Genomic DNA, 20204 nt, shown 5'->3' on the forward strand with positions numbered 1-20204 from the left:
AAACCAGAAACTTTCAAAAAATATATGTTCTGGATATGGCTGTCAATCGATTAAACATTTTAATCTAATTAATTACATGCTCTGTGATTAATTAATCTAAATTAATCGCATAAGTAATTTTTGCTTTGAAAGTATTAAATATCTCAATTTAAATGAATCAATGAACAATCAGCTTTAGTGACAAGTCTTTCATTATTACAGTATTTTCATTGTTCAAATAATGGCCATAATTATCAACAAAATGAGTTACATTAATATGCTAAGGAAATAAAAGTGCTTCAGGAAGATTATTTAGCAAAGGTTTTTTGTGCAATTGAATATAAATCTTAAGTAAAAATCAGCCCCTTTACCTTTGGTATTACAGGACGTGCTAGGTTGTATGTCCAGATTAACGTTAACTCGCTGGATAATTGTTAAGTGTACATTCTCTAAAACAATGTCATCACTGTTACAAAAAGTTGTTTTAACAAAGCATTATTTTAAAGTAGGACCATACTAGCTAGACAAACCAAATTCATTCTATTTTTTGTCATTTCTACTGCATTTTTGAGAAGTTACAAGATTCTGATGTTTTATTGAACATGTTTTGTCACCATCATGATGATCGTTGTTTCCTTTAGTTGGGTAGTTTGACTCTTTGTTTTTATGTTGTAGTGCGTGCGCTTGATATTGCACAAAGTGTTTTTTACAAACACAGCTTACTTGTGGATCACATTGTCACTGAAAAGTGCTCATTAATTGATTGTCAGAAGTGGTGGTATAATATAACTTTAACAACACAGATAAAACAAGAAATTTCTTTAATTAACCAAAAAAGCATCTCTTATCAAAATATACAAACACACAACACCAGCTTCAATATATCACCGTTTAATAAGAACAAAAGTCTGTATGTGCCCTATTTTAACAATCTAAGCGCAATGTGCAATAAACCAATAATAGTCTCATCTCCTTTACAAGCCAGTTGTGCTGGCGCCATCCCGATTCCATATTTTCGCAGAATTTGTAAACTATAAAACTATGTGGCGAAAGAAGACCACCAGTTTAAGATTGATATAAAAAAATAGCGTTGTTTGTATTTGTAATGAAATTGTTATTCTTTGGTATTAAAACCTTTAAAAGTCGTTTTCTTTCAGTCATGGAAGTAAAAATAGCAGGCTTTTAATTGCTGTAAATGTATTGATAGCCCAGATGATCTGTGTTATCTCAAAAAATATTTTACAAACATGCAAGAAAAGCTTTGTACTTTAAAAGATGCAGGCTTGTGCACAATTCAGAATTTCAGAATTAGCCTCCATTCAATTCATGAATTGGAATTTGAATTGAATTGACTCAGCCCTACAGGAAGTTGAATTTGAATTGGAATTGGAATGACAGGAAGTGGAATTAAATTCATGGCAATTCAAAGAAATTCCACAGTCACACAACAGAAAGAATCTCACATTCAGTGTTAGGAAAGTTACTTTGGAAAATTGTTTGACAACCATTTGAAATACTTGGTTAAAGTAAAGCATTCTGGGAAATAGAGTCATGTTCCATCGTGTTCCACAAAATTACAATTACAAAAAATCTAACTGAATTATTTGTTATGTGACTACAGTTTTTATCATTAATTGCTGGGGGAAAACATTTCCTGTTAATGTAATCTGTACAAGTAGTTCAAATTACTATAATTTTTAGAATATGTAATGCAATCATATCTGACATATACTGAAAGCTTCATTTTTAACACTTCACTTACTGTATAATATGTATATTAATTTCTTGGAATTTCTATTGAATTGCAATTCTGCTTCCTTTAATTCAAATTCGATTTTTAATTCTAGATTCTGTTTTTGACATCAATTCAAATTCAATTCAAATTCAAGAATTGAATTGGAATTTAGGAGTCATTCTTAATTCAATTCTGAATTGTGCACAAGCCTGAAAAGGTGAAGCAGCTTTTTACGCCTTCTAACATCTCATAATCGGTCCTCATTTATGTCCAAGACACTCAATAATAATATTTTAAAACATTTTAACATTTTAATCCTTTGATTTTTCATATTTTAAACGTTTGTGTGCTGCTGCGCATCCATGAAATAAGCAAATGCGCGTTGCCGTTTATAGGCGCATATGCACTCATTAAATAACAAAAGCAATATTTCTCCATTGGCAGGTTTTAGTTGGTCAGTGGCGTAGTCTATTTTATTTGCCTCAAAATAGCAACGCAGCAACAATGCGCCTGAACACCTCGTTTTCAGACCAGAAGGCTCATGGGCGCTAAAGTGGGTGCAAATGTTATCTGCAAAGACTTTTCTTTTTTTAGCTGCTTAACCAACACCTCATGTTCAGAATCCTCAACGGTGATGTTAAAGGGTGCACCATCAAGCTGTAATAAAGTCTTCTCACCGAAGGTCTCCGTGACCTTCATTCTAAGACAATGAAGCAGCGCAGCTCTCATTATTCCCTACGTGTCAGCCTTAAACCGGGTGTTCATTTCTTTGATGTGGGATGTAGGAGGGGCAAGGAGGCTGTTCGAAATGCGCTATTTATTGCACTACTAATTACAAAATTAACTTATTACTTATTATAATAGCAAACAAGAGTTAAAAAAAGATTTATTTTATAGGTCAGTAGTGAGAATTGCAACATAATTTACTCATTAGGATAACTAATAGGCTTTACTGGATAAGCAGGTGGGTGGGCCTAGCTGACAGGTGGGTGGGCCTTCCACCCATAGCTACGCGACTGCTCTGTATTCTTTGGAGCTGAAATCAACATATTTAGGTGCACACTTCTACTTACTGTAATGGGAAATGCAACTTATGGCTGTAATCAAAAATGAAAAGTCTAGAAATTTTTAAACAGATGCAGACATGCATTGCACCAGCGTATTATAAAAACTCATGATTCACGGAGAATGTCACCACTGTTGTGATTCATGAGGTCATTCTTGATGTCTCCATATGTGCCAATGAAAGCTGGACTTTTAATTTTATATAAGTGTTCCCCAGTGGTGGTATGAACCTAAAAAATAAGTTGGATGTGACACCACAAATCAACTGAGAAATTGAGACAATGCTACACTGTTTATAAAATGAATTTACAGCCATTACATACGTGGTATTATTGTTGGTAAACCTTTAGTAAGGTATAAGACCCATGTGAGCTTTCTTTGCAACAAAAAACATGTTCCAGCAAACACCCTTACAAAAACTAAACACTGCTGTGAAAAGTGAAAGAGTCAAACTACCCAACTAAAGGAATCAGTGATCGTCATAATGGTGACAAATCATTTTCAATAAAACGTCAGCATATAAATCTCTGTTAATTAAAAAACAGTAGATAAATGACAGAAATAAATTCTCTGTGGTTTGTCTGGTCCTACTTCAAAACATTGTAATGTAACAGAGATTAAACTGTTTTAGTTTAACAGAGAAGAGACACATTTAACAATTATATAGTGCGTGCACGAGAGAGAGAGAGAGAGAGAGAGAGAGAGAGAGAGAGAGAGAGAGAGAGAGAGAGAGCATTTTAGGTGAAACTTTATCTATGAGCAGTATTATGTTTTTGAACACTCATTCATGTATAAAGATTACATTATTTTAACAGCTTAACAAAATTAACAAAAATACATATGATGTTTATGTTTTTGGACTCAGAACTCAGAGACCAAATTTATATAAACTGTTTTTGTATTGATTTCCCGAACCCCTTTTGGACGTCTACCTGACGTCCAAGAGGGGTCGTAGTCAGACGTCCAGATACTGTACCAGATTTGCAAGGACACATCAAATATTTCATTAAAAACAAGTGTAAATATTAATAAACTCAACATTTACCAGGATTTTTGAGGAGTTTTGGGGTTGTGTCATGCCATTTAGGGCGTTATTTCATGTTAAAATAAATGAAAGGGACAACACAAGTTGTGTTAAAAACAGTGACGGGAGGAACGCGTTACAAAGTAATTCCGTTACTGTAATGAAATAACATGAAATAATGCCTTAAATGGCATGACACACACAATGTGTAAAAAATAAACACATAATTTTTTCCCGTTTGGCCGTATGTGAAAACAGTATCAACTTTGACAATGCCGGTGTTTAAACAGTGTTTTTATAATTTCATAAAAACCCATACGGCAAAAAAAATAATTTCACTGACCAAAAGTATATTTTAAATATATGCTTTATGCTTTAAATATATGCTTTATGCTTTAAATGCTTATATAACAACTCTCAAGTTTTGTAAGTAGCGGTTTTTGGAAATGCAGGGTTCAATCGGACAGCGACGATATTTTCCTTGCGTTTTGTAACGTCAATTCATATTAAAATGATATGCAGACCACATTATGCCCAGTAAAACTAAGGGTTTGTAAGCTCCATATGGTTGTTTCAGGGAGGAGATGGGGCGGGACTCACGTATGCACAATCTTCTGCTCACTAGGATTTATGAATGGAATTTTGCACAGTTTCTGGAGTACGCATGGTTTTATTAATCTGAAAACTTTTGTGCGTATGCAAATTCTGCCTTATGTGCGTACGCACACTTTAAGGATGGAATCTATGCAAAGTTTTATACATGAGGCCCCTGGTCTCTTGATGTATAAACTTGAGTGTTGCGCTACTGTGTCTCATACTGTGTCTCATACTGAACATTTCGCTTCAGCACAACGTCTGGGACTGTTGTGTAGAGTTTCGTTTTCTCCGGCAAAAATCTGCAGGTGCAATCAGCGAACAGCGGTGGGTGGCTAAGAACGATGACATTGTGGTCGTGCGCCAGACTGATTGACCAAACGTTAGCGATTGGTTATGGCAGATTCAGAGTGACTCGAGGCAGATCCAATAGTTTTAAACTTCAACAGAGGATCCTCCTTAACGGAAGTAACGCTTTGCAATGGAGCATGGCCAGACTCTCTGTACTAGGGTTGTGACAATTAATCGGGCAAATGCGCGTTTTCTCAATGAATGAATTTGAATGAATTACAGTGAAATGCAGCCACATCCCAAACCCAGGGGGCGCTCTCGCTTAGAATCACCATTTGTGCCACAGAAGAAGTAGCATACCAAACACTATTCCAGGAAATGTCTAAAGGAATATTTATATCGCTGTTCTTCAGATTGGTTCAGGTATTTTCATGATAATAAAGAATATTTTAAACGATTGTGTTTGACGAGTGTTGCTTTTTTAAATGCACGTTATAAACGAGTCAAACTTGTAGTGATTTTAGATTGATAAGGGCTTCCTACTGATCACGGAGCCGTAGTACATGCACAAGCTGTGCATGAAACACTGAATCGGAGCCTTACGATTCACAAATCGATTTTAGACAGGTCTTTTTAATGGGAGCGCGATGCATCGATGCACATCCCTACTCTGTACACATAAAATGAATGTACGAGAGTCTGGTTGTACCAGGCTCCTGAAAAACAACATGATTTCACTTTATGTGGAGCAACTGTTTATGCTACATCTTCTTCTCGAAGCGCCATTTGGAATTTGTCCTCCATTTGTGTGTGCGTGCGTGTTTAACTGCACTCAACAAATGTAAGCTTGTCAGAATTACAGTTATGCCGCTTACAAAATGTAGCCGTTTTTAATGTTTGAACTTAAGGACAATGCCAGTGACTTAAGGACAATTATGTAGACTAATAATTTAAGTTTAATGTCCTAATGATCCGCCTACTTATTTGTATGTTGCACAGCTGACATGGAACATTATTAATCAGTTTGGGAACTTTATTTTTAAGGTTGAACCGAAAACCGGAAATGTTAAAATACTGTTTCTGTTCGGAACGAACCAATTGGAAGAAAATCTGGTTCAAATGCCTGGTTTGAACTAATGTAATCTACTTGTTTCGCTTGTTTTCAGAAATAAATTACTCAAGCAGTTACGTTTGTTCCATGAAAGCTGTTTGTTAATGTTTTTAATGTTGAAACCATCCATACCAGGTTTTGATAAATATCAGATTTTGATTATGAAATATTTTTCTGTGTTTATGTCCTAGTTTGTAGTACAAATAAACATTCCGAATACATATATTTGAGAAGCAAAATAACACTCTTACATTTTTTATCCAAATGTAATGCATTTAGCTGCATTGAACTCATTTTTTTTGTTGTTGTTTTTCAGCACCTTCCTTGAAAAATTTCTGCATAAAGATTTAACCAGTAAAGAACTGGAATCCAGGGCCTCAGAGGCTTGCCGTTATATCAAATAAGATAATGGACAAATAAAAAAGCAAAGTAAATAGTATGTGCAGCGCAAGATTTTTACCATTAAGCCTGTAATCTGCAACATTTACATTTGGCAGATGCTTTTTAAGCTATATATTTAATCAGTCTATGTGTTCCTGAAATCTAACCAACAACCCTGCTAACACAATGCTTTACCAATTGAGTTATAGACCATGCATTTTCTTTATTAAAAAGTTAATTAAAATGATCTGTTCGCAAAACAAGCAAGAATCTTGTTGGGATCATACTGTCAACCAAAAGACAACATACTGTATGCTGGGGGGAAGCATTTCCACTTGCCATGTTGGAGACCAGCAAACCAGCATCCCATTAAAGGGGACATTCCATGAAAATCAGACTTTTTCCATGTTTAAGTGCTATAATCAGGTCCCCAGTGCTTCTACCAACCCAGAAAACATGAAAAATAGCAACCCTGTAACTTTGTTTTGGCAAGGCTCTCTCTGCAAGCATGTGAATAAATAGGTCATGCGGATTTCGCTCCCCGCATGACGTAGCTAAGGGATCTTATTATAATGATACCGCCCCTTCAACTGCGCTATCCAACCATGAACGGCCTCACGAGTGCGATAGACAGAGAGAAAGAATGACTGACAGCACGACGCGTTTGTATTCCATCAAACACAAACAGGAGCCTACAATATTATAACTTGTAGTTTTAATAATCTTTCTAAAGATTGAATTAACGTTCTAAAGGATTAACGTTACCTTAGTGCAAGAGAGAGAGCGAGTGAGCGAACGAACGAGAGAGAGAGCAACGCGACGGTTCGCTTTCAAGCAAGTTATGTTGTTTAATATGTTTCTCTGAAGTTTATATGAATGAACACGAGGATTAATGGACTGCACGAGACAGAGTGAGTGAACAACACATATTCACTATCATACACAATAAGTAAATATGTTGTTTAATGTTTCTCTGAAGTTTCAAATGAATGAGGAGTTACAAAATAGATGAGAGACTGACAGAAACGCGAATGTGTTCAATATGTGTACACAATAAACTTAAACATGTCATTTGATCTGTTTCTCTAAAGTTTAAGCATTAAACGTGTTGTTTTATTACAGATCATTTAAATGTGCTCGTGTGGTTTGGTCAAAAAGTAAACTTCTGAGTGTTTGTGGAAGTGTAATTTATTGTAACATGCTGAAAATCATTGTGCCTGTTTAAAAGCAGCATGAGAGCTAAAAGTCTTTATTTTTATTCTACAATGTTTCCCATCTGCTGATAAACATGTATTTAGTATGCATAAAACAGATAATTGACTTTTTAAACATGTTCAAATATATAATGCTTAACATCGCTCACAAACTTCTTTCGTGAGAGAATCTCCCTCGATGCTCTGTCTACAGCGCCAGCGCTTGAGACTCCGCCCACCTGAGCAGCTCGTTTGGATTTAAAGGGATACACACAAAAACGCTGCATTTTTGCTCAGCCCCATAAAGTGCCTATTTTAACATGCCACAATAAATTACCTATATGGTATTTTGAGCTAAAACTTCACATATGTACTCAAGGGACATCAAAGATTTATTTAATATCTTAAAAACGTCTTCTGGAATGTCCCCTTTAAGTCTGTATGTATATTGAAAACTATGTTAGATCAATTATATGTATGTATCATCTTTTTTGTTCTAAATAAAACTTGCAAAATACTATGACTAGCTCCACTGTCATAACTACATGTTGTTAACCCTCTGGGGTCCGACCATTTTGGGACACTGTCAGAGGTTCTGACATGCTCTTACATTTGGTCTTTTTTCAGTTGCTTTAAAACCTAATAACGGCAAGTGTCTCATACCACTGCATTCAGCACAAACTGGGCTAAAATATTATATGAGCTACATGTATGTACATGTTTGTATTTTTGAGAGAAAAATGTTTATGCATGGTTTTTAAAAAAGCAATTTTTTTAAGTCACTGATATAAGTCCACAAAACCCATACTAAACATGTTTTAACAAGACTTTTCTAAACAGAATCTAGTAGTCTAGAGTTTTTTCTTTAAAATGATGTGAAAATCATCCTGCCTACTTATTCACATAAACCAATATATTGATTTAGAAATTGTAAGACACTTTTTGTTTAGAGTGGCCGTATGCGAGAAGGATTGATTGACAGCTAGCAAACAAAGTCTTGCATAATGAGCTGCATAATGAGGCAGGAATGTGAGAATGAACTACAGTAAAGAATGTGAGGACAAATGTATACATGTTTGTTTGAGGTTTATTAAGTTAACAATATAATCAAAATAGAAATGATGGTCAGTAGGACATTTTCAGTTTTTTAGGAAACAAACCCTATTCAAAAACTTTGTATAAACTAAGAAACTGATACACAACAGAGCTGTAAACTTCATGTGGCTCATGTTACCATATAACTTTATGTCCAAAAAGTGTTTTTCCACTTCATAGTTTTGTACTGATGAGAGAGATGCAGACCTCTAAGAGAGTTATAAACAGCTGTTAGCATAAATTGTCCACAGAAATACCCTTACATATATAACTGATGGGTAAATATCACTGATACTGTCACAGGTCGGGGCGGACCACAGATTGTAGCAAGCCACGCCCCTTCCTAGTTTCCACCTCGAGGAGGTCCCAAAGCCACCCCAATTAGCAAGCCACGCCCCTTCCTAGTTTCCACCTCGAGGAGGTCCCAAAGCCACCCCAATGACCAGACACACAGAGTATAAGTATAATTAAAATGAAACTTTATTAAATTATTTAAAACGCTATGGGGAAGGGGAAGGGGGAAGTTAAAATAATTCTTTCTCCTGGCCTCCAGGCAGAGCTTCCACGGGGACGAGGGAACAAGACTCCTTCGGCTTGGTTACTTGAACCCATGGCGCTCTCCTTTTCTGCTGGAGGCAGAATCACAAGAGAAACACAGTCAGTGCAAGGGCTACCTGTCCTGATTAATGCAGAGGTCGACGGGGGTATACCCCAAACTTCTAGTGTTCTCGGAGTGATTCATACTCTGTTCTCTCTCGCCCCTTAGGCTCTCGGTTGTGGGTCAGGATGGATTCTTTCCAGCAGACGGAGATGGTTCGGCGTGGTAGGGTCCTTGCTGCAAGCAGAGGTAAGTAGACAGAGGTAAGGATTACACAAGTGACTGGGGCTTCAACTTTTCCTCCTCAGGTTTGTGCTGTAAGCAGAGGTAAGAATGACGACGGTGACTGGGACTTTAACTTTTCCTCCTCAGGTTCGTGCTGTAAGCAGAGGTAAGTGTTACACAGGACTGGGACTTTAACTTTTTCTCCTCGGGTTCGTGCTGCAAGCAGAGGTAAGTGTTACACAAGACTGGGACTTTGACTTCTCCTCTTCAGGTTCAGGGCTGTAAGCAGAGGTAAGTGTTACACAAGACTGGGACTTTAACTTTTCCTCCTCAGGTTCGTGCTGTAAGCAGAGGTAAGAATGACAACGGTGACTGGGACTTTAACTTTTCCTCCTCAGGTTCGTGCTGTAAGCAGAGGTAAGTGTTACACAGGACTGGGACTTTATCTTTCCCTCCTCAGGTTCAGGGCTGTAAGCAGAGGTATGTGTTACACAAGATTGGGACTTTAACTTCTCCTCCTCAGGTTCAGGGCTGTAAGCAGAGGTAAGTGTTACACAAGACTGGAACTTTAACTTCTCGCTCAACGCAATGGTCTTTCCACACAACCTTCACTTTGGGGCAGTGGACTTACAGGGTGGTGTTTGAACACAATGTGTATTCGACTTACAGGCCTCCTGTTTGTCGAGGGGACCTCGGGTATGGGTGTGCAGAGCCGAACGCTTCCCTTGCTCTTCCTCCACTCACAGTTCCGGAGATGCTTAGCAGTGGCGAACATTTGAAGAGGCTCCACACAAGGATGGTTATTGTATACAGACGCTATACCAGTCACCCTTCGTCCAAAACAATAATTGCGAGATGGTTTACTCACACTGGTAGATGGGTACACTTCACCACTGCTCTCTTTTAGAGCCAGAAAGGATCCGTCAATTTTTATACAGGAAATCCTAATTGCAAATTCCTTCAACCCACGCTCCACCAGCCTCAACGTGGTGTGATCTCCTCATGACTCCTCTGGCCTCGCAGTGGCTCCTGTCAACATAATCACAGCACTACACTGCAAGCTTTAGGTGCACACATACACAATGAAGACAAGGACTCACCCACGACACTCCACGCACTTTAAGTGAACTAGGGACTGAGCCAAAACTCTACCCGGGCCCGCTGTATGGTTGGTTGGGCGTTATTCTTGGTGGAGGGGGGAAGTGCCTAAAGGATGGACACCGGACCTCCTGTGTTTACCCCTAATCGTACTCCTCGGCTCACCCACGCTTCTCTCCACAGTGGGGCCGCAACTCGGTGTGCTAGACTCACAACACAACGTCAGGTAATATACTTTCTGCTCCTCACTATGTAATACAATCAATGATGTTACTCACGTGCAATTTGCAATACTTTGCGACACTGTCTCCTTCCAGTGCTACTCCGCAGCTCGCCTCCGCTTCTCTCCACGGTGGGGCCGAACGCTGATCGTCAAACTCACAACATACGTCAGGTAATGCACCCTCCTTAATACTTCATAATAAACGTAGTTTGTTACTCACATTCCCTGGTGACACTCTGCTGTTCTCGTTCACAGCTTGTTCACCGCTGTAGATCGTCCTCGACGACGGCTCCGGTGAGTACTCTTCAAGGTTACTGTTCCCACAAGGGCATAACATGAAAGCACATCCGCATCACAATAGTAACTGTTCTTCACTTACTCAGCCCAGTGACGCGTATCTTCGATCCTTTCTTCTCCCAGTAAATACAACCTCTGCTTCTTCTTATAAAGGCTTCACCCAGACTTCCGTTCTTTCCACACCGGACCGGTTTCCGTGACCACACACCGCACAACAAACATAGAGACAAGCACCCCGTTTGTATTTCTAGAGCTCTTCTTATACTCCTTCTCTTCTCCTCCTTAGCCAATCCCTAACCACTGTGTTTATTGTACGCACCTGCATCTAATCTGGCCCGATTTGCCTTTCGGAAAACTACCGGAAGTTCCTGTGTTTGTGGTAAGTCGTCCGGGCGGAACCAACCTTCTCAAATTTTAGTTCCGCCCACGAAAAAGTCACACTGTGACAATACTACATTCATAAACTATCTTGCACATAAACTAAATCTCAGATAAACATCTGCAGAGATTAGTTATATAAAAAGCTGTTTTCAGATGACTGTTTTCAGATGCCCATCCCCTTATCGTCTAGCTTCTGTTTTAAACGTGTTTCTGTAAGCGCGTATGAACTTTAAAAACACATCGCATGTGCGCGAGCTCGCGTCTCCGTGTAATAACGCAGCGCTCATAAAAACGGTGTCGCGTGTAAAGCGCAATGTATGGAATTACCTTGCATGTAAACAATATGGAATCATTTTACACTAAATCCCGCAGTGCAGCATTACTCAAAGTTGCCATGACATATACGGAAGTGAATAACTGTGTCTAACACTGTACAACAGGTAACAGATATCCGCCATTACGGGAGGTCACGCATACTCGTTTGTAAATAAGCATGTAAACATGGAATCATATTACAGCACACACTTAAAAGATACAGCAGTTCAGGCTTACTGAAAGACAGCTGACTCAGTGGTTGCCTAGCAATATAAAAAGCCACGCCGCGCCTTGCGTTTAAAGCGCTTTTGGTGTAATTAGCCCCTAATTGTGAAACACGCAAGACTTTTTGAGTTGTTGTGCCTTTCTTCTCAAATCTCTTTTTATAAATCTTATGCCTGCCCGCTGCAGCTCAGTCGTCTACTTTCTGAAATTTACCAGGATGGCATTTTTGCCTTCATCAGGAGCGGATCCATGCGCATTGTGAGAGCAAATGAACGAGAGAGAGAGATACACTTCTGATACTGTTGTCTTTTTCTAGTTTGTTTCACTAAACTGACATGTACTCAAGGACTTTTTTAACTCATCAAAAAGAATGGAGTAGCCTAATGGGGACAGCCTTAAATTCATTGTAGAGATATGCAGTATAGTCCTATACTTAATTGTCATTAAAAAATTTAACTGTGTTTTTTAACAGGTAGATCTTGTCGGCTTTATCATTTTAAAAGTAGATCACCACACAAAAAAGTCCGGACACCCCTGGTGTAAAGTTTATCATCCAAACATGCGGAAAAAGTCTTTAAATCTGATAAAACTTTATGCTTTGTTTATTATTGTTGGAACTGCTCGTCTCTTCATTACCATGTCAACAGCCTGTAGGCGTGACCGAATTAAAGATAATGAAGTCAGCCAGGAAAAACGGTACTCTCTTTACTTCAATGCAGATTGCATAAACAGGCATAATTTGTTTTCGATTTTATTCAGCTTGTTTAAAAGTAGACATTTCAAGGTTTCTTTGGATATGTGTATCATGCTTGTGTGACGAGTATTCACGGAGTTTCAATTGATTTTTGTAACGTGATTTGAGAGACAGCTGGCAGAGATAGAAATGTCTGGATGCACACCCTGTTTATTTTCTTTATTTGACAAAAACAGAAAGATCTGTTGTTATTGTGAATGAACACATATTAAAGAAGACCCTTTACCGTTTCATATGATGTCAAACACGCAAGTGTATGATTATTAATGATGGAGTATTTTAAGTTGAGTTAAGTCTGCTATGATAAGGAAAAAGCATGTCAAAACGCAGCGTCACGTTTTTGGACCCCAGTGGGTTAAACGGTTTGCATTTACATTTACAAGATATCCTGCCATTTCATAACAACAAGATTTAAAAAGAACAAAAGCCAAATTCAGGTAAAAATCTACTGGGACAGGTATCGATTTTAGGTCACTATCAGTTTAGCTGCTGGGTTAATAAAACCCATGGTTGGTTAACAGCACCCAGCACTGGGTCATTTTTAACCCAGCGATGTGTTCTTTCCAATATTAACCCAGCATCTTTTTGAGTGTGGGTTATGATTTACAAATTACTTTCATTCAGTTTGCTGGCAAAGTTTGTAGTTTGCTCAGTTTTAACACACAAACGCAAAGTTCATATAGATGGATTATGTTTCTTTCAACTAAGACAATAGATAGCAGCCTATTAATAAAGTAAAGTAGCTCCAGTATAAGAATTAACAATGATAATGCATACCTGCAAATTTAATCAGACCCTAGCCTGTCCTGTCTATTTGTACTTTTTATGAGACCACATTTATTTTTGTATTGTTTTTATTCATTTATTGTGGTGTTTAATTTTTTAACTTTATTTGTCCACCTAAAACATATAGTATATAGAAAGATGCCTATCATTTGTAAATAAAATGAAATGCATAATGTTTTAATAAATAAATGAGACTTGGAGAAGTATTTAGTGTGACCTCCCTTGGTTTAAACACATCTTGAGCTCTTTTGAAGTCCTGGGGCCTCATTTGTGCGTACCCACAGATTTGATCCTGAAGTAAATCTTTAAAAATAAGCCATTCTTGCTGCTCAAAATTGGATTTAAACATTGACAAGCACTCTTTTATGTCTATGACATTAATTAGGCATTGTTCAAAGGCAGAGGGCTGAAACTGCTCAGCTGCGCACAAGTTCAAGATCATTTGCGATTTATACATTTCACATCTGAAAGAAAGGGGTATGCGCATTATCTGTGCGTACAGTGTAAAAAGTCATTCTGCAGGCTTGTAGATTTGATGAAATTGAATATGTAAACTTTATTTAATAAAATTAATTTCATGTAGTTTGGTATTTTTTGTGTTAAAATTCTTTAAAAATGACTGGAATAAAAACAACGTATTGTTTTTGTGAAGGATTTAGCTATTCTTATTGTGTATCTGTGCATGTAGCGAATACTGAATAAATCCAATGTAATACAAATCAGCTGTTTTAAATTAAAAACCATTTCAGGTTAATATGCAGGTCGTGAGCGCTGAGCAGACGGATTTAGGAAATATTTCTGTTATTGTGCCAAAATTCGAAGTTTTGAAAGCATTTTAGTTGAGAATGTATGTTTTTTAAACAAGAATCTGCAGTAGGTTCATTAAGATATCGCCTATTTAAAAATTTCCTTCGAGTTTTTGGCGATGGGAGCTCCAGATAATCAGTGGGCGCTCCGCGCTTATATATACCGGACAACGGCGCCTCACCTCGGCCAGTCTTGCTGAAAATAACCGCTGGCTGTGACGTCAATGTAGTGTTTAAACTGTGGATAAAATTCATTTCGGGTAAATTTAACGGGCAATCTTTGGTCTTATAAGTCTATAAGCAGTGTTTCTTTGTAAAATTTGTTTGTAATTTGTAAATATTAATTACAATAAGGATTCATATGAACTGGGTTTGGACGTAACTTCAGCTTTAGGACCTTAGGAGGTCACATTTCTAGGATGCATTCGTCATCAAGACTGTCTTATTTCAGAATATTAACAAGTTGACTTTTATTCTTGGTTAATCGTAAATTGTTGTAATATGCGTATGACTTGCGAATGTAATACTTAGTTAACTTAAACAAACCAGGCTTAATGGCGTATGCAGTCTGCACCCTTCGGATTCAGAAACGGCCTGCGATTGGTGGTCCAGCTGTAACTCATTTTGAGTGACAGAAAAACTGACCAATCATACTGTTCCTCTGAATGGGTGGGTTCTCTTATCACTAACATTCATTGGCTGAATCCGAAACTGCATACTGCCATACTATATAGTAGGCAAAAAGCAGTAGGCGAACGAGTAGTATGTCCGAAACCTCAGTATATACGTAAAAGGGTAGGCGAAAATTAGCGGAATTTTGGACTATTTCTCCCGAGATTCAGAGGCACGTGTACTTAAAGGGCCATTTCACCGATAGGAACATTAATCTTTATGGAAAGTGAGTCATATTTGTAGTCAAAATGTAACATAAATGTAGAATTGTGTGCCTATTTGACCGAGAAAAGACAAAATGTGACTTTAGAGCACATTTGTATGAAAAACTACAACTCCCACTATGCACCACAATGCACAGCACTGCAAGCCACTCCCATTAATCGGAACACGGCTCAGATATGATATTGTGTACATAAATGCCACGTTAGTAAAACAAAGAAAATAGCCACCACCACTGTGTCTGAAAGACACCAATCATGACTTACTTTTAAACGTGATGTTACATTGTGGTACACACAATAACACTCTGGTCTGGTGTGTAGCATAGTCTTATTCAAACAGTAACGTGCGGTTTCAGATCCGCAGTACAAATGTCTTTTCAAGTAGTTAAAAAAGGGTATGCATTTTAAATGTTTATTTAGTTTTACCAATTTTCTTTTTGTCTCTTGTTTACTGTAATTACATCTGTGTAATATCAGCCTCACTGCTCTCACAATATAAAACACCGCTCAGATATGCTATTGTGTATATAAATGCCACCTTAGTATAACAAAGAAAATAGAAGCACTCACTTTAGTTAGACGTCCGTTTATCCCTGCATCCTGCACACAAACGCGTCCCCTGCATAATATCTCCACATACGCGCAGCCTCAGCTCTTGGAGCTTGTGCTCGTAAACCGAAACACGTCTTTGAAATAAGCACGTGCCCAGAAACATTAACAAAACAAACGTTCATATCCTTATCTGATCCAGAAATCTTAAACCGAAAGCACACAGCGCGAGTCTGTCCAAGCTCATATACTCCGCAGCGCGTTTGCTCGTCGAAGCCGAAGCAAACGCGTATGTGAAATAAACATGTCCAAACGCGCGCAAATTTGCTCTCTTGCCTCGAAACCTTCACCAAACGAACATCCATATCCTTATCTGATGCAGAAATGTAATAAAGAAGCCACACAGCGAGAGAACAGGCAAGCTTCTCTACGCAGCAGAGGCCGATGGTTGCGGTGTCTTCCCCCGGCTCCTCTACCCAGCCGACGCCCAGGCTCCGGCTTCTCCTCAGGCTTCTGTTCCTCCATCTGCCTGAGCGCTTTGCTGTATTGTGGCTCATAAAGGTGCAATGAACAGCGGATTAGAGCATCACGCTTGCAAAATCACCCTCTTCTATATTATATTGATTAACTTCCACTGTTATTGTAACATGAATTCTGGCTCGCTCCACAACTTCTGTTTAGCTTAGCTTAGCATAAAGATGGCGGCTGATCGTTTTTTTCCCGTCTGTGTTCGTATATTTTCGTAAGTCCCACCCACTGATCAGTAATTGGTCTGAAGCGTGAGTGGGTCCCACCCATAGCCCCCACCTTGGAAAAATGAGGAATGAGTGTCTGTAGTCTTTCACACTCAATAGAGATACAGGATTTCCTTCTTTCAATGACGCAAAATGACGATTTTTACATCATTGAAAGAAGGAAGTGCCTCACTGAAATAAGTATTTCTCCCCTCTCAGGGGAAACTGAGGGAATGATGCACGACCATTCAAAAACATGACTGGGGTTCTAACGGTACAAAGCTTAATGCAAATGGGTGAAGTTTCCCTTTAAGCAATCGACCGGAGACCAGCCAATCGGGTGATTTCGATACGTTACACAGGGCTGTTCCTCAGCACCCTGACTTCACGCACAGACCCAGAGGATACACAAAGTGCTCAGCTGATTCATTAAAATAAAGCTGTAGAATTATCACAGCTGTGTTGAGATGACAGTAAATATGTGATGGTTTCTGAAATAAATACATTTGAATAAAGTTTTGTTTCATATGGTATTCACTTCTATACGTTTTCATTTATTGTGATGGTTTTATTCATACATTTTTTTAATTCATGTTTCCTGTTGTTTAAGTAAATACAAGAGATTGCTAAACTAAAATGTATATAATCACATGGCCTGCATTGTCTAGTTTGTATTCAAGCACAGCTGTCATCTGACAATAGATATTAAATTACAATCTGCTTGTTTTACTTATTTTGTCCACTTCAATCTTATGTAATATATCTATAACACTGACAGAGACCGTAGTAGAGTTGTCAAGTTACTGATGCAATCAGGTGTTAGTGCACCTGTCACACGCGTTTCATGTCTGTTATTAGGTTTGTTCGAGTTTATGCACCGCTTTTTATGCAGTTTTGCAAGAACGCCTTAATAAAGTCGCTCCTCCGTTTCTCTGGCCCATCTGTGTCTGCTGCGCTGCCTCCCCCCCTCCTCTCAAACATGACGCTGGCTTTGAGTGTTACCGGCTGATGATTGGCTGTTCTGCCTTAAGTCCCGCCTCTCTTGGTGTGTTAGATCAGGGGTCCCCAACCTTTTTTAAACCACGGACCAGTTTTGTTTTTGAAAAATTCTCGCGGACCGGCTGGGGGTATGGGAAAGATATGATAAAAATTATTAATTACTGTCAATAAATAACTACTCATTTATTACTGATTTATTTAACATTTACATTAAATCACAGTCATGGATTTGCACAAAATAACTTACTAAAACATATAGCCTAAGCAAAACATAACAATGGAAAGTAGGCTAACGCTCAAACTTAATTAACAGCGAAGCGATGTGATGACACGCATTTGCAGTTCCATTTTTTTGCATTTAATTTACATTAAATCGCATTCGTGCCAAATGAATACAATACTTAACTAAAACATAACTCACATCAATTAATGAGAGCGTTGGGCTTGTTTCCCTGCTACAATACTGTCCCAACGATGAGTGATGGGTGACAGTGAGAGGCGAAGTGTGTTGCAAACATCCAGCCTGCTCCGTAACTTTGTTTTTGTAGCTGTCAGTGCGGAAAACCCTGTTTCGCAAAGGTATGAACTTGGAAAGGGGAGTAAACATTTAATAGCCACCGTAGCTATTTCTGGAAATTCCGCTTTTGTTTTTATCCAGAAGCCTGCAAGGGAGGACGTCTGAAACATGTTTTTTAGCCCCCCATCACTTGCGATTTCAATGAGCTGGTCGTGCACTGACATAGATAATGATTCGCGGGGCATATCTGCAAACGGATCACGGACCCAGTCCTTTCCGATCCTTGGATCGCTTGAATTTGGAAAGTAGCGCTCAAACTCAACTGACAGCGAAGCGATGTGATGGCAGATCAGCTGGGAGAGAGAGGGATGAGGTTCTTTCTTTCCTAAATGTCCAGACAATGTTGGAAACATGTCAAATGTGCCCCTTGGCACTCGCTGTCCCCACAGTTGCAACTTGGCTTTAAATGCAGACACCTTATTTGCCAACTTAAAGACAATAGTCATTCTCCCCTGAAGAGACAAATTGAGTTCATTCAGCAGGTTGAAGATGTCACACAGGTACGCAAGTTTACCTATCCATTCATCGTCACTAAAGTTTGCTGCCAGTGGTGACTTCTTTTCTGAAAGAAATCTCTGTATGGGCTCTCTTAACTCGAAAACTCTCGCCAAAGATCTCCCCCTTGAAAGCCACCTGACTTCTGTGTGTAAAAGAAGGCGTTTGTGTTCAGCTTCCATTTCTTCGCAAAGCTGTTCAAAAAGACGGGAGTTCAGGGCACTTGCTTTGATGTAGTTAATTATTTTAACAACGTCGTTCAGCACCGAGTTCTGGTGACATTTTACGGCTAGCCAGCATTTCCCGATGTATGACACAGTGTGTTGGTTCACATTCAGGGGCAACTTCTTTAACTCGGGTAGTGAGGCCGGACAGCCGGCCGGTCATAGACGCAGCTCCGTCTGTGCATATTCCAACGCAAAATGTCCAGTCAAGTTTCCCTGATATGTAGCCATTTAAAGACTTAAACATTTCTGCCCCGGTTGTGTTAGTTGGCAATGAAAGTACACACAACAAATCCTCGTGTACGTCATCTTGAAATATATATCTTACATAAACAAGTAGTATTGCCCTGTTGTCAATGTTGGTCGATTCGTCGACCTGTAGTGCATACCACGGTGACTTGTTAATCCTTTCTAACAAAATATTCTCAATGTCATCCGCGATGTCATCAATTCTCCGTGTGACTGTGGTAGCTGAAAGAGGAATTTGCCCTATCTTGCTAGCTGCAGATTCACCTAACATCTCACGGCAAATGTCTCTGGCAGCTGGCAAAATCAATTCTTCCCCGATAGTGAAAGGTTTTTTAGCTTTAGCAATACGATCAGCCACCAGGTATGATGCCTTCAGTGCAGCTACATTTGTAGACGTAGTGGCTTTCAGCAGTTGCTGTTGTCCTATTTGTTCACACTTTTTTCGTTCAAAGTATTCCAGGGGTTTGTTTTTCAATGCTGGGTGCTTAGTTTCAAGATGTCGAAGCAATTTTGAGGGCTTCATCGACTCATTAGCCAGTTTATCTCCACAAATTATACACATAGGGCTCGGAGCTTGTGAACTGCCCGTGGCAACGAAACCATATTTTAGATACGAGTCGTCATATTTTCGGTTAAAGGCAGCTTTCTTTTTTTCCTTTTTCTCATCAGCAGCAGTCTCTGCTTTTTCATCATCGTTTGGTCTTTTCTTACCTCCTCCACTAAAGAAACCATCAAGAGATGTTTGTTTTACACTCATTTAAGTTTGTCTACTCTGAACTGTCTTGAAAAGTGGAAACGATTTATTTGAAATCGCGCCGTCTACGTAATTTTTGATGGTCGCTCTTAAAGGCAACACGCATAATTAAAAATATAATGGCACAGCCATACAGTAGACATTTTCCAGGAACGTTTTCGCGACCCAGCAGCGAATCTTTCACGACCCGGTACTGGGTCGCGATCCGGTGGTTGGGGACCCCTGTGTTAGATTGATCGGTCAGCTCGCGCTGAGGAGGCGGGAACTTATGTTTATTTACATCTCCCTTTTTCAGGTAGGATACTTTGAATGAGTGTTTAAAAAACGTTATTAAACACTTTAATCAACTCTTAGTATGCTTTTGAGGTTTTTGAATAAGCTTGATATGTGTTTGGGACTAATGCTAATTGGGTTATTGTTCAGCAGCTGGCTAAATTTGGTTATGTAGTAGACTATGGGGCATGCAATGTATAACCTGTGATGAAGAAGGCAGGGAATTGACGAGTATGAGGGACACATTGCCATTGTTAAGCAGTGTATTTATGGGATTT

The 20204-nt window shown here is 38.9% G+C and overlaps 2 protein-coding genes across 2 annotated transcripts in view; one reads left to right on the top strand and one right to left on the bottom strand.

Annotated features, from left to right (window-relative positions):
- LOC141369219 (macrophage mannose receptor 1-like) overlaps positions 1–6547 on the top strand; it is a 42814-nt gene extending 36267 nt beyond the window's left edge. The window contains exon 6 of the mRNA XM_073874777.1: positions 6116–6547. Within this exon, the coding sequence (XP_073730878.1) occupies positions 6116–6150 (35 nt within the window). The 3' untranslated portion in view covers positions 6151–6547. The remainder of the gene's footprint in view (positions 1–6115) is intronic.
- Positions 6548–17780: 11233 nt separating this feature from the next.
- LOC141351446 (SCAN domain-containing protein 3-like) lies at positions 17781–19656 on the bottom strand. Its single transcript, XM_073858214.1, is given in 2 exon segments — positions 17781–18699; positions 18701–19656. Coding segments are annotated over 2 exon segments (1875 nt in total).
- Between the last annotated feature and the right edge of the window lie 548 nt (positions 19657–20204).

The sequence above is a fragment of the Misgurnus anguillicaudatus genome, chromosome 2 (genome assembly GCF_027580225.2).
Source record: "Misgurnus anguillicaudatus chromosome 2, ASM2758022v2, whole genome shotgun sequence".
Classification (NCBI taxonomy): Eukaryota; Metazoa; Chordata; class Actinopteri; order Cypriniformes; family Cobitidae; genus Misgurnus; species Misgurnus anguillicaudatus.